The 15,136-nt window shown below is 33.2% G+C and overlaps 1 protein-coding gene across 1 annotated transcript; it reads right to left on the bottom strand.

The window, feature by feature from the left end:
- Nucleotides 1–6,432: 6,432 nt before the first annotated feature.
- LOC102617930 (nucleobase-ascorbate transporter 12) lies at nt 6,433–14,096 on the bottom strand. The gene is made up of 10 exons (XM_006471345.4): nt 13,309–14,096; nt 12,940–13,037; nt 12,684–12,854; nt 11,695–11,795; nt 9,724–9,859; nt 9,512–9,562; nt 9,093–9,380; nt 8,165–8,399; nt 7,403–7,689; nt 6,433–7,019 (listed from the first exon to the last, which is right to left on the bottom strand). Exons 1-10 carry the CDS (start codon nt 13,865–13,867, stop codon nt 6,798–6,800), a joined length of 2,148 nt encoding a protein of 715 aa, XP_006471408.1. The 5' UTR covers nt 13,868–14,096; the 3' UTR covers nt 6,433–6,797.
- Between the last annotated feature and the right edge of the window lie 1,040 nt (nt 14,097–15,136).

The following is a 15,136-nucleotide window of genomic DNA, read 5'->3' as shown; positions in this document are numbered from 1 at the left end:
TAAGTGAAACACCTGAGACGCACGTGAATGGATTCGAATGAAAGAAGCCGTTAAAGTCGTTGATGAAGCATGGCTTGCACGTGAGCATCTGGGATTAGTTTCCAAGAAGTTATCAGCAACTGAAAGGAGCTGATTCTGGTGCAGATAGCTGGCTACAATTTATGAGTATAAAAGGGGGGTTACTCCTGGGTTTAAGGGCATGTAATTTCCATGAGATACCATCTGTAATTCTCTGTAATCTTGAGTTCATTCAATAAAAGCCTGAAGTCTTGTTCCTTTGTAGATGTAAGCTAAGTGTTTTAGCTGAACCACGTTAAAACTTTTTCTGTTCTTTATTCTTTAGTTTATTTCGATTCTTTGATTCTTAAACCATTGATTGTTTTGTTCAATAGAAGTTCTTGGTTAAATCTTTTTCAAGTCATCTATAGTCAAGCATCTAGGAATCTGATCTTGGATCTTGGGCAGAAGCTGAAGGTGTTTGAGCAACTGAGTGCCCTTCAGGTTCTACAAAGAGTAACGAAGACACAAAATGTGGGGGAACATTAGGATGCGACAGAACTGTAAACTAAAGCTGTCCAAACGAGAAGAGCTTAAAATAAAGTTGAATTGAGACCGGCGAGGATTAATATTTTAATAGAACGAACTTTGGGGGGTTGTTTGTTTGACTGAAAATTAAGTTATTGCGAAACAATGTCACTTAACCTAACGCTTTCACTGTAAGAGGTCTCAATCAATTAGACTGATCTTTTAGGTTTTATATTTCAGATTAAGCAAAACAAATCCAAAGACTCCCTTTTAAAAAAAAAATTATGTTATGATCTTACCCTTTTTTTATTTTTATAATTATACCCTTTTAATAATATTGAAGACATTAATGAAAAGGATATAAAAATATTGATTTATTAAATTAACCGTAAAAGTAAAATGATAACAAAAAAATTATACTAATTTTTATTTTCTTTTAGGGTAAATTTGGTAAATTAAATTTTTATTTATTTTCATTTATGAACCCCAGATTATTGTAAATTTATTATTGTTAAAGTCAAAAAAAGTAAGGGCACAAGTATATAACATCATTAATAACATATGCGTGTTGTGACATTTTTCAAAATATAAAGGCTAAATGAATACTTAACCCAAAATATGAGAACTAAACAAGCATTTACCCATATATCTCGCTAACGAAGTTGAGCATGAAATAAATTAGGAGGATGCATTTTGATTACAAAACAAAAAAAGACGATTACTTGAACTAAAAAATAAACTCACGAAAATGAAGAAAACTCATTTGAAGCCCATAATCGATAATATCTCTCGCATCTCAACATAAGAATGTGAATCCTATATGATAAAGTAAATAAGTTTTGACTCTTAACTAAGTAGATTATTAGTAACAATAGAAGAATCCACAGTTAGTGCAGACCCAACTTCCTCAGGTAGAACTCTAGGTTAAGGAGTTTCTGCTACCAAAATATTAGTATTTCAGTTACATGATGAAGAGTATAATAATTCAATTTACATTCTTCAGTGTTTTTTTTTTTTTTTCAATTTTCATGTTTTATCAAATGAAGATAAAATTTGACATAGGATGCGTTTGGAATTGAGATTAAACATTTATAGTTTAAAAGTTATAGCACTAAAGTATTCAGTAAACATTAGCTGTTGTAATTTAAAAGTTATGTTGATATAATTTTTACTTATATCATGAAAAATTTATTATGTCTTTAATAATTTTGTCAAAATTATTATTTAAAATTTATATTTATTATAAATTATTAACTTCTATTTTATAGTTATAATATTTTTTTCACAACAGTCAATTGTATCTTAAAAGATAGATCATCTAAATCCCATACAAGACCATATTTCATGATACATACCGCTAACAAAATGACAAAACATAATGAGAAGAAAGATTCTCCTTTTTGGCTAATAGAACGATTCACCAAATGATGATTGTTTTTTTTTTTTTTTGTTTTGGTGAAAAAACATGTGGTACCAACTCAAAAATGGGGTGACATCTCTTTATAAGACCACTTGGCTATTGAAAATGAAATCGTCAATTTGATCTCTTATCTCTACAATCACTCAAGATTTTGCTCCAAATAATTAAACCATTTAATTCAATGAATGATGTGTATTACTAAACCGCGGCATATGATACAAGGTAGTTGTGAAGGATTTCAACACAAATTTGAACCAATTAATTCAAATTCTAATGTCCCCACCAACATACAATGTCAACACGTATGGTGGCATGTTATGATTGCATCAACCAAAAAAAAAAAAAAAATCAAAATAAGAGACAATAAATTGAACTTGATTGTTAATTATTGGTTTACATGTAATATGAACACATTACCAACTAGGGCATATTTTTTGGTTTACCGTCACCTAAAATTATTCGAAGAAAAATGAATTCTTGGCCTAAAAGGGATTAAATAAAGAGCAATCATACATCGTCTAGATAAAGTTTGACATACCCAGCAGCTTCTCATGGCCTAAAAGGGGTTAAATATTTTTTATTCTTATTACTGCCTACATTTTATCTTTATTCTCTGGTTTTATTTCTTTTGCAATAAACAAATGTTTCTAACTTCAACCTTACCCTAAGAAGTACTTTGGTTGGTGAGAAAATTAAACCCCCCCCCCCCCCCCCCCCAACACAAAAAAAAAGAATAATAAAAATAAATAAAATCGGGCCAACAACCAAATTTTCTTGAATTTAGTCAAGAGTGCATATAGGAAATTAGAAATTTCTGGTTTTGTACACCGACAAGATTTAGTCGTGGCTATTAAAAAATTGTCAATGTTAACGTATACGTTTTTGGTGTTCATATTCTGATTATCGATTTCTAAAACTCTTAATATTCTTCGGAGAAAATATACCTTAATCACATCCTGCCACGTGCCCCCAAAAAAAAACCCCATTAAATAATCATCAAATTACGTATAAAAGAAAAACCATCATTAAAAACCGATAAATGAAATTAAAGAAGCAAAGGCAGGGTGTATAATCCACTAATTTCTGTAAAAGAAATCGTATGCAAGTAATCAAGCAAGTGTTGTAATCATTGTAATGAAGGAACGTACGAAGAGACGCGTATTTGTGCAAAACAATAAGAACACAAATTCAGAAGCCAGCTTAGCTAACTAGTTTTTAACTTTAATCAACTTACATTTTGGTGATGCCCCTTAAGAAACGTTCAAGGTTTTTCTTAAGCTAAGTTTCTAATTTATTAAGTGGGCAGTCAATTTGCTGCTATGTGGGTGGTCAACAATCATCAACATCTAAAGCTTGTAACTTCCCAATGAATTTTCATTATATTACAATATTATAAGAATTAATTGATGTAGGACGTTATTTTGAGATTTTAAAATTTTATTATTTTAGGTTTTTTAAATTTTTTTGTTTTATTCAAAGACAATTATGATATGTATTTTAGTCTTTTATTTTTACTAGGGATATTATCATTTTCCCACCAAAGGTATTCTGACACATCATGTCAGTACCATGGTTTGGTAAAACTATCAATTTACCACCAAACATTTAAACTGTTAGTATTTTCCCACCATTCCATTAAAACTCAGTTAATATGTAACAGAAATTTCATAAAAGGTCAATTTTACCCCTGGAGCGTAAAAGACTATGTAATTAACCTTTTATGAATTTTGTAATTAAATCATCATTTGTTTTTCTTCCTTCTTAAAAGACAAAAATTACCCTTTATAAATTTTGTAAAATTGACCGTGTGGTGCTAGGTACTTCATAAATTGATTTAATTTATTTAATTTTTAAAGGACAAATTTATTTATTAAATTGACGAGGTAAAGACAATTTATTCTACTACTAAAACTCAATTTATGAAAGGGCAAAAAAAAAAAAAGAATGTGCAAAAGAAGCAATTTAATCTTTGATATGATGATAATAATTTTACACAAAAAATTAAATAAATAAATTTGTCCTTTAAAATTTAAATAAATTAAATCAATTTATGAATTACCTAATACCACAAGGTCAATTTTACAAATTTTTGTCCTTTAAGAAGGAAGAACAATAAATGATGATTTAATTACAAAATTCATAAAAGGTTAATTACATGGTCTTTTATGCTCCAGGGGTAAAATTGACCTTTTAAGAATTTTCCATTACATATTAACTGAGTTTTAACGGAATGGTGGGAAAATGCTAACAGTTTAAATGTTTGGTGGTAAATTGATAGTTTTACCAAACCGTGGTACTGACATGATATGTCAGAATACCTTTGGTGGAAAAATGATAATATCCCTTTTTATTATGATTGTGATTTAGTTTCTCTTTTTAATTTTTTTTTTGGAAAAATAAGTTTATCCTATTGTTATTGTTTTTATAACTTTTGATTAACAAAAATTCCTCTTTTAAAATTTTTTTAAAAAATTAGAATTTTAAAATAACGTCCAACATCATTAATCTTAAGCGAGACATGTATATATTCATTCAATTTCGAAGTTAATGAATAATGGTACTAGTGGTAGTGGTTGGGTATAAAATTATTTGTGAAATTAATTTAAATACGCAAATATATATACACACACCACTAGCGCACACACACACACACACTAAGTGAATTTTTGCCAATTAGTTGATCTCCATTTGTTAAGAATTTATGGTAACATTTGGAGACCCAAAATAATTTTTTATTTTTTATTTTTAAAAAAATAAAAAATTATTTTGGGTCTCCAAATGTTACCATAGATGGTTCAATAGCAAATGAAGTGTAGCTTATTTTTAAAGATCCCAATATAATAATTATTATGCGGTTAACCGCCTTCATTTTAGCTGAAGTGCATGCGGAATTCGGATGATTATTCCGCAATACACAGCCTTGCAAATTGGAAATTATGTTATACAATCACTTTTCTTTTACCCCCCATTCAAAACTAATCTTCTACGTATTGATGTGACATGATAAAATTAATTAAATTAAATATCTTTTAACATATTTTAAAAAAGTAATGGTATAGCCACAAACTCTTGTACAAACTTATCTTGAACAAATTGATGTAATGTGGTTGAATTAAATATCTTTTAACCCACATGATTTATTTTTATTATTTTATATTTTCATTCAACCAATAAATTAATGTTACATCAGTTTGTATAAAATAAATTTATACAAGAATTTGTGACTGTATCATCACTTATTTTAAAAATGTCAAATGGTACTTTCATTAACTTTCGTTAAAGTTGGTTTGGATTCTGGGACCCAAATTTCTAATAAGGCAATCCCTATCTTACAACTAATGTAAGATACATCTCTCTCACATGAACGGTATATGTGTGGGGTTTACGTACGGTTTATGTGAGAAGTGTATCTTATATTAGTTGTAAGATAGGGGGATCCAATAATAAATAAATAATGATGTGAGAAAAATAAGAGTAAGTTATGGGCATGGCACGTCCCTTTCTTGAAGTTTGTATTATATATTATATACGGGGGTGGTCCTGGAATTGAAAAATACATACAAAACATGGCATTTAAAACGAGGAAGGATCGATGCTGCAACCACACATGGGGTGAATATATGTTGCTGGAATTCTATATACATCTATATATATTAATTATTTTCTAATGAGAATATCCTCGTTTTAAATATTACTAATAAAAAGTCATCAACAAATTGTAATTTTCTATCATTTTCGATCATCACCGGACAAAATACAGGTCATACTCTTAAAAAGTAAAATCAGCGTGACTATATAATATCAAGAGTTTTGATCACATGGACGACATTGCTCTCCCTGATCAGCTCTCATTATATTAGTTCTTTTTTCTCATATAATTTTTGTTAGTCTTTAATCTAATTTTCTTTTAGGGTAAAAAAGATGATGATGATGATGATGATAATCTATCAGTCAGCATTACATAATGTTACCTTGTTAGGGATATATTTCAAAAGAAAAACACAGATCAACAAATTCGAGGACCCAGTTGTTATTACCCGAAGGGTGAGTGTGGTTGAGAGATAATATGGAAAAAACTTAGGATTAGATTGTTTTTATAAATTTTACTTCAATCTTTGGTGCAAACAAAATGAATTATGATAGTTTATAAGCGTCAAGTACAGAATATGAATGTGTTTGTTTGTATGAATTGACTAAGAAAGATGATCAATATATTTTTACTCGGTAAGTATCAATAAAAAAATAGGAACTGGATACTGTTTTGAAGGTATAATTTGAGTTTTTCCCAAGAGAAAATAATGCTCTAATCTTATGGGGAAAAAAAAACTGTATGAATTTTGAGATTATTGCTCACGTTGAATACCATTCCCAATCCAATATAGTTAATGGATAACTGAAATTGAAAGATATATAAATAAAATTGCATTCATAATGCAGATTTCACTCTCACTAAAAGAAGCCGACTGAAAAAATGATGGGAAAAAATATACATGGCAAAGACCGTTTCTCAATGTTTTCTTGATAAGTAAAATGCCACCCTGGGCAATTACAATGACTCAAAATTACATACACGTTTAGAATTTAAGATTACAACAATAAGAGATCCCTATGGATCCTCAATGTACAAAAATAACTCAACTCTATAAGACCTATATAGTCCAAGAAGTCCATCGTGTGAAGAGGGGGAAGGCGGGAAAAAAGGTTCGAAGAAAAATATTTACCGTGCGAGCCTAAGGGACTTACGTGTAGGATTAGAATGCGGCAAGCGGCACAATAATCCCCCAGGAATGGCTATTGATGAGCTTGACAACGTGAAGGTGGTCGAAGCACCAACAAAAAAACACATTTTCTCTCAAAGCCCAACCCATTTTACCCATCTGAAAACCCTACCAACTCTGAACGGCAATTCATAATCTTTGGCAATAGCTGGCTCCCTCCTTGCAGCCTCAGTTTCCGACCACTCATACACCCCACGTTCTTGCCGACTGCCAGGCACTGTATTATCTAAGACAACAGCAAAGAGGAATGCAACGACCACATGCAGTGATAGTAAAGTGTTCATAACATAGTTCACCTGCACATTTTATTAGAATTTGTCATTATGCCACACTCGGAAAACCTTATTTCGGCTAAGAAACAAAAGACCACACTCAAATACTTTAGCTAACCCATTTTATGAGTTCCAGACATGGTGTCTTAATATAAATCCTTTAAAATAAAAGATGGACCATCAAGCATGTGTCAGTTGCTACTGGTAGAAATAGGGTAGTTTCGGCAGCTTTGACCAAAGAATTGAACCATGTTATATTTCTTGAATAAATATGAAATGACCATCTAAAACTTGTGATGGATAAAAGATGTTAATAATCAAATTGAAGTCTTAAAAATAATCTCCAGAAACAATGCTGCAAAAGTTCATTATGTTACTAGTTCCAGAAAGGTCTGAAAGATGCATACCCCTCCATATTTGCTGCGGAAAGGTCCATGAGAAGCCACACTATATGGCTGAAAGTAACTTGGGACAGACAGGTTGGTATTTGGAGAGATGCCATATTGCTGGAAGTAGGCGGGTATGGACAGAGAAAAGAATAAAGATAGCCCAACTATGATAATATTGCGAGAACTTCCAGCTTCACTGTACCGTAGATTAGATAGTCCTAATGCTGCCAGCATTGCCCACATGAAACAGAGGAGACCAGCCACCATGACTTGGGGAATTGACGCAATGAAGCCTCCAACTTTACCTGCACGCAAGCAATCAGCAACACGATTAAAATTTAAAAAAGAATTGGGTTCATAGAAGATAAGGCATGTAACGTAACATGTTACACAATCCTATTGTTGTGTACTTTCCATAAAATTGTGCCTTCTTCAGTGCCAGCATTAGACATTATGGATGCTCCGGGATTTATATGATAACCATTCGAAAAATGGTGGCCAGATTCCATACATGCCAACCTCTACTGCATCCAATGGTGTAGAGAGTTGGCAAGTTGGCAATATTGATTGTTACTTTTTGACTTTGGATCGAAACCATTTGATTACAAGGGATATACAGTTATTTGAACTACACATGCACCACTTACAACAAACTTGGTATGCTGAACACAGCAGATGGCGCAATCAAGTATTCAGTCAGAACAGTAAACATTTGATTTTGTAGTTTTCATTCTCAGTTTCTCACCCAGTGACTTTGGAAAGATGATTGATTGAACTTACCTATGAGAGATAAGACTATCAAAATTCCAGCACCTATTTCAACTGCTCTGCGGCTTCCCATTTTTGTCACAGCGATAGTGTGCACGTTTTCGGTTAAAGTTGTGGACCCTGTTCCTGTTCCCCAAAGGCCAGCCAAGACACTACAAAGACCTTCAAGGCCAATTGCTCTACTAACAACACCAGGGGTTGGAGGTTTAGATGCCACTAGCAGCGATGATGCATGGTACGAGCCAACCTAAGAAGTTAAAAACCCAAGCAAATTAGGACCGCAGTAATCAAGATATTTCGCATCCAAGTATGAAGTTTTTCGTATTTTTAAGACATCAGCATCATCAATTCTTGAGGATTTCAAAGTCAGTTTTGCTAAATTATGTACTCATAAACTTTCAAAAAGTTGTGGCGACGCAAAGACAATGGAAAACTTGGTGTAAAACCCAATCTAACTTTATGATTCATCATCCATCCATCACAGTCAAATATAGATTTTTCATTTGATGTTAATTAAATGCAATCTCCACGAAGAAGTTTTCTGAGGCAATGTCTCTTATATAAGCTATGCTTTTCAATATTGCAAACTAATCAAAATTACACTAGCCAAAAAAAAAAAAAAAACATTGCTTTTGTTTGTATATGCTTTGGACCTTTCGTTAAGGCAATATTAAAAATTTTCTGATTTTCCTTTCTTAATTTTGGGAGGTCAGCAACGTATTACTTCGACTCTATCAATATGAGCCATATCTCAACTAGCACTCTTATACTGTATGAAACTTTAGGACCTTTCAAATATCAAACACAAACATTATTTTTCACACTAGTATAGTGCAAATTACCATCAAAAAGTAGCATTTGCAACCAATTTAAGTTCAAATTGTCAGGATATAAAAATTTTCAATAATATCGTAAGCAATAGAAGAAAGATGAGACAAACCGAATCAACGGATGCAATTACGGACACCACACACATTACAACTGCCATTTTCCAGTGGAAAACAGGAGTTCCCCATTGCAGTGGATAAGGAAACCTAAACCATGGGGAAGACTTCAATGCATGAGAGGAATCAACTCGACATTGCTTCATCCGAGAAACGTGCTTTCTGCAGTGCTCGGATATTATATTGGAGACAGGTACATTTACATCACATTCTTTGTAGTTATAGGCTCCTGTTTCAGTCAAAAGAAAAGCAGCAGCCCAAGTGATTGCCAGACCCAGCGGAACCTGGCAATTCATCAAAGACAGGCCATTAGACTCACAAGACTTGTGCATGAGATGGCCACTACAGAACATATGCTGTAAATAAACTCTGCTTCATAGGTATTGGATGCATAAATTTGCAACCATGAACTTACCGCATAAATGAGAAATATGCGATGACCAATAACAGATATCTTGCGAAGGTACTGTAGAAAGTATGAAAACAAGAATTCAAATTTTAAAACACAATACAAGGTAAAAATATATTATAAACTAAAATTACTAAAAAAACACAATCTAACAGTAGTACTACAAAAGAGATCACATGAAAACCCATTATCGGTAGAAATATTGCAACTGAACTTACCAGAGAAAAAAGAATCACCAACAATATCTGCACTACACCAATCTCAAGGCAGGTACCAACAAGTGGAAAACCATAACTGTAAAAAGAAAGTCCAACGGCAGCAATGGTTGGGGCAACAACCACAGGATTGATCAATCTGAAAAGAACAAGCAGATTAGATTATTCACGTTTTCAAGTGACTGCATAGATAGATATTCTACTAGAGACCTATATACCCATGTTTAATTTTTTTAGCTTAACTGTTATCTTTACTTTTTAGTTACATATTTTGGGTATTTGTATTCCTGTGTTTATCTTGGATTACGCCTATCTGCAACTTCTATGGTTATATTAGATTAGAATTTTATGTTTCTATCTTATAAATGTTTATGCCTAGAAATAGGCATGTGTAGCAAGTGTTAAGTAGACAATGGTAATAAAGGATAATGTTTCTTTTTCCCTTCTCCTCAATCTTAAATGCTCCTTTTTACTTCTTCCTAAGCTTTACTATTTTTTCACTTAATACTTGCAAATCTTCAAAAAGACAAGATGATCTTCAAAAATATATGAATTGGCATCTCGAGAAAAATGGTTGTGTAACCGATTCTTTATCTATAGACTAGCACCATATCAAGGTTGCAGCCACAACCAAAAACTGAGTTATCACCATAAGGAAGTTCAATGAAATGAACTAATCAACTCAGCCTAACACAAATCCCTCAGTAAAGAATAGGAAAATAACATCCAGGTACCCTTCGATTTGCTTCAACATCAGTTTGATCCTTACAAGTTGAAACATCACTTTTAGTCCCAACCATTAGCTACTGCCTAGTTTAAGGGGTATGAATAATGTTGAACTATAAAAAGACGGTATTACCCTAAAAGAACTTTTTCCCAAAAAGTTCTTATTTTAATATAAAATGATAAACTTGTTTTTTTAAATACTTGCAATTTTTTTTCCCAAATAAAGGACACTAAGTATAATCCAAGAAATTTTAAAAAGCCAATTGGTGGATTTACATTATTAGAGTTCAGAGATGTTTAATACCTAAATTGTCTTTTTAACCCCTGTTCTGTTTATATTTAACTGTCATCACCTAACACTAGGGACAATGAGCCAATTGATATAACAAGACCCAGAAGATTCCCCAAATTTTGATGAAGCTGGTACAAGAATGTTCTTGTACAAACATATATTATATCAGCTGAGTACGTAAGGAATAAGTCCACCGAAAATGTCCAATCCTTTGGGTTTTTTCTAACACACCCCAGCCAATCCAGCCCCTTGGACAAGCACAAATTAAATAAATAACTTCCAAGGTCCACTGCAAGAGGGGAAACCAGCAAGGTTGTCCCCTTGATACCACCACACTATTAATGTTCACTGCCACATACTTTAATGAAACAAAAGGAAGAAACCGTGAGATATACAAGAGTACTCAAATATAATTTATTCTAGAGCCAAAGACCATTTTCTCCTCCACACTAGTACTTTCTCCATTCTCCTTTTCAGTACATGAGTAACACATACAATAACATAGCATCAATGATTCATACCAAAATAATCTCATATCCCATCCCATCCCATCCCCCTCATGTTTGGAAACAGCAGTTGAATAAAATGACCCTAAATGAACCAATGTCAAGTATACCTATAAATTCTGATGGGTATATGGGAACATAAAGAAGCATTTCTTTAAAGATTTCCAACAGCATTCCACCCATACCCTTAAAGGAATAGCTACAGCTACTGGCCTGCGACCAGTAGACATAAAATAATTTCAATTTTCAAATATCTTAAAAATGGTTCTTGTCATCATCACTGAATCTCATGCAATAGCATTCTAAATGAGACATATATTATAAAATTATAATTTATCAAATCCTCATTGATAACCAACAAGAATAAATTAAATTCATCTTGTTTAACAACTGAGAAAGCAGGAAAAGAAATTAATAAAAAAATTTAAATGAGAAATGCTAAAAATATACCTCAAAAGCAATGACATCAGTCCACTATATCCAAGAAAAGCTTGAAAAACTGAGCCTATGATAATAGCTCCTTGTAACTCCTTCATAATATGCTTGAAATTCTGCCATGTTAAGTGATTTAACACAACTCTTAAAACAATTTGATAGAAAGGACAAAGCTTGGCTAAAGCCTAATTGTTGTAACATTCATAGTAAATGAGAAACAAACTGAACAGGGAAAAAAAAGGAGGAAAATCCTCTTCTATAAAGCAATACGGTACTATCGTCAGTAACTTTTATTATACTTGAACTTGCTCAAGAATTATTTTAATTATAATTATATTCGCATCTGAGGAAGCTCGAACAAGCAACTAGCACAATTTCAAGATCTAAATTGCTTATAATTCACACCAATTAAAAAATATCCTTCCTTTCCCTTAAACCAATTGTAGCCCAATGATCTTCAGAATGTTTTCAGCAAATCTAATTGCTCCATGGCTCCACATATAGAGGAGATGTACCTTAAGTGTGGCTAATTAGACTTGCAATGATACTACAGAAAATTGCAAATACAAGAGCTGGTATTTGATTGGAAAATATTAGGTCAGATATGCAAATGATGAATCAGATATGCAACTGATGAATCAGTCCTGTATGTAATATGCAGAAGTCAATTAAGCACCTTGAATCTTATGTTTGAGCTCAATGAGGTCATGCAGTTACCATGTAGGATTACACCGTATAGCAAATTAATAAAATAAGCTTTTTAAGATGAAATAAAATATATGAGAATTTGAAGCCTGAGTTCTAGCTCCTGTGGTAAGAAACGGCCTTCCTAAGACTCAGGTCTTGGTTTTGGGCTTCAATGGGTATGCAAGTTAATAAACAAATATATAAATATGTATTAGTAATTTTACAATAAGGGAATCATTTTATCTTATCGGAAGGTTGCATTATCTGTATGTCTGTATAAAAGGAATGATTAAAAACACAAAACCAGAGATGCATACGTTTCCATTCAGACCCTGAAACTCTGGGGAGTTGATTATGGCCAATGCTGGAGCAAGGAAAACAAACGATGAACCTTGTATAAGGGGCAATCTTGACCCAAAAAATGTATGCAGCAATGTAGTCACTCCTGATACAAAAAGCACCGTTGATACCACGTTTGAAGTATCCTCCTACACACATTAAATTCAATCAGTAAAATAGCCACAGCTAAGATATATAAGACTTATGAATTGGGAATAGTAAGAAGCCACTCACATGAGAGCCACCCATGGCAGGAACTATGACGAGTGGAATGAGAATCAATGAACCCAACATTGAAAGATAGTGCTGAAAACCGTATAGACCAATGGGAACTGACACATTCATTCGAAAATACAAAACCCATTTCAAGTCATTATTAAAATCAATAAAATAAAATTCACAGTACTTAACCATCACCATTGAACAATTAAATCACATAAACGTAACATAACCTAATTAAATTGGCCGTTAAACTCAAGAAACTCTTCCCCTCGTACAAACAAAACCCACCAAGAATTAGTGGCATAATCACTAAAAAAACACCATCAACTCGAAATATGATAAAAAACATTAAATTATAATTATAATCGTAAAAGCTCTCACCGAGACCAGGCGTATCTCTAAGCTGATACTTCATATGCGAGTGCCGACTCGTAAACCCATCATCGTCCATTCCATCAACCACCACCATTTCCTCATTCCTCGGCGCCCTCCTCGGCTGCGGCTGCGGATGCTGATTCCTCTCGGTTGGCCCCGCCGGACCCGACCCATTTCCATTTCCATGCCCATTCCCATTCATACTCAATCCCTTATCCGAATCCCTCCGCCTCTTCACCGTCTGATCCTTATTCGTCGGCGCAACCGGCGCTGGCACCTTCTCACCGTCGCCATTAGCCAAAGCCTGCGACGACGCCGGTGCTGGCACTGGTGCAGGAGGAGGAGTTGCCCGTGCCCGACCCGCTTCAAGATCCGGCTGGTTTACAGGTTCCCTAGGCTTAGGTGGCAAGCTAATTTGACCCGAGTCACTGGCATTAGTCTCCCCGGAGAATTTGGGCCGGAACCCAGTTCGTTTAGCCCACGATGAGGGCGGAACCGGAGCAGCATCGGGTGCCGGTGGCCAGGGGCCAGGTTTGGGTCTGGTTTTCGGGTCGGAACTTGACATTTGCAAAAAATGAGGGAGTTTTCTACTCAGCTAGAGGGTTGTCATAGTCGTGTTTATAAGTTAAAAAGCTTGAGAATGGAAGAGTTGAAATTGCAGATCTGAAGTGGGTTTTAGTCCCTAGGGCTAGGGTTTAGAAGAAATGGAAGTGCTTTCAAGTGAGTGAAAGTGCAGTGAGAGTGAGAGAGAGAGAGAGAATGTGGTGGTGATGACTGATGACTGATGACTGATGAAGGAGCCTAAATCCGCGTTTTTGTGTTTTTCAATTTTTCTATTTCTTGTTTTCCGAAATCATGGGATGCTGTAATAATTTTAATAATAATAATTTTTAAATAGTGTATTAAATTTTAAATTTTTATTTTTTTAATACATTGGTATATTACAATTAGAATTCTACTAATATTTACAACAGAGATTAATCGGAACTCTCCTAAATAATTTTATTACAGTACAATCCGAATGTCAACTCTCACTTAAAGTTAAAGGAAGATCTATCCTCCCTATTAATATTAAAGGGAGATTAATTCTACCTCAATATGAAGAGACAAATAAACTCTATTATATAGGAGAGTCAAGTATCAACACTGTGCTAGTGTTGGGGCTCAAACCCATGCGCCCAAGGTTATTGGGTCTATGGGTGTGCCAATGAAATACGAGTTGAGATTTACTTTAGATAAATCTTGACAATTAATTAGTGTCTCGTACAAACTTAGTTTAACTCATAACATGGTTGATTTTATTTAATTCATTGTATTTTCAAATGTCTTAATAATAAAACTTCTTTTTTATTTATAATTGTTGACACCTTTTTTTTTCCTGTTTGGGACAAGGGACTAATAAAAGAAACCTCTTATAATAACCATGGAACTAATGAACTACTAGAAAATATTTTACAAAATTTTATTTCATGAGATGACATTTTAAATTTAAAAACTTTAAGATATCAAAACATTTGAGGTAGCATTTTTATAATATATTGTCTACTATAATAAAATATCAAATCATATTTGGTAAAGACTTTTTTTAAAAAAATTTTCAAGGCACGTGTTGTGATCGGTTATGTGTTTACTTTATAAAATATGAATTTCACACGCTTATACATTGTTGTACACTTTGTAGCAGCTGCTGTGAAGAACTTAAAAGAGTATGAGCATGTTCATTTTCTTTTAGGTGTGTAAAATTTGGAATTGAAATCCAGCTTCTCATCAATTTTAGTTACTTAACTTTTAGTATACTTCAGCTCAAAAAGATTTAAGGAAAAAGAAAATTCAA

This window comes from Citrus sinensis, chromosome 8 (assembly GCF_022201045.2).
Source record: "Citrus sinensis cultivar Valencia sweet orange chromosome 8, DVS_A1.0, whole genome shotgun sequence".
NCBI classification, from domain to species: domain Eukaryota; kingdom Viridiplantae; phylum Streptophyta; class Magnoliopsida; order Sapindales; family Rutaceae; genus Citrus; species Citrus sinensis.
The sequence above is the reverse complement of the archived record's forward strand: the minus strand, read 5'-3'. Positions and strand labels throughout refer to the sequence as shown.

Excerpts from the sequence above, each read along its gene's own strand:
- LOC102617930 (XM_006471345.4), bottom strand. The coding sequence starts at position 13,867 with ATGTCAAGTTCCGACCCGAAAACCAGACCCAAACCTGGCCCCTGGCCA. Across the intron at positions 13,038-13,308 it reads TAGAGATACGCCTGGTCTCG|TTCCCATTGGTCTATACGGT; the intron begins GTGAGAGCTTTT and ends TGAATGTGTCAG. Across the intron at positions 11,796-12,683 it reads TTCAGGGTCTGAATGGAAAC|AATTTCAAGCATATTATGAA; the intron begins GTATGCATCTCT and ends TTAACATGGCAG.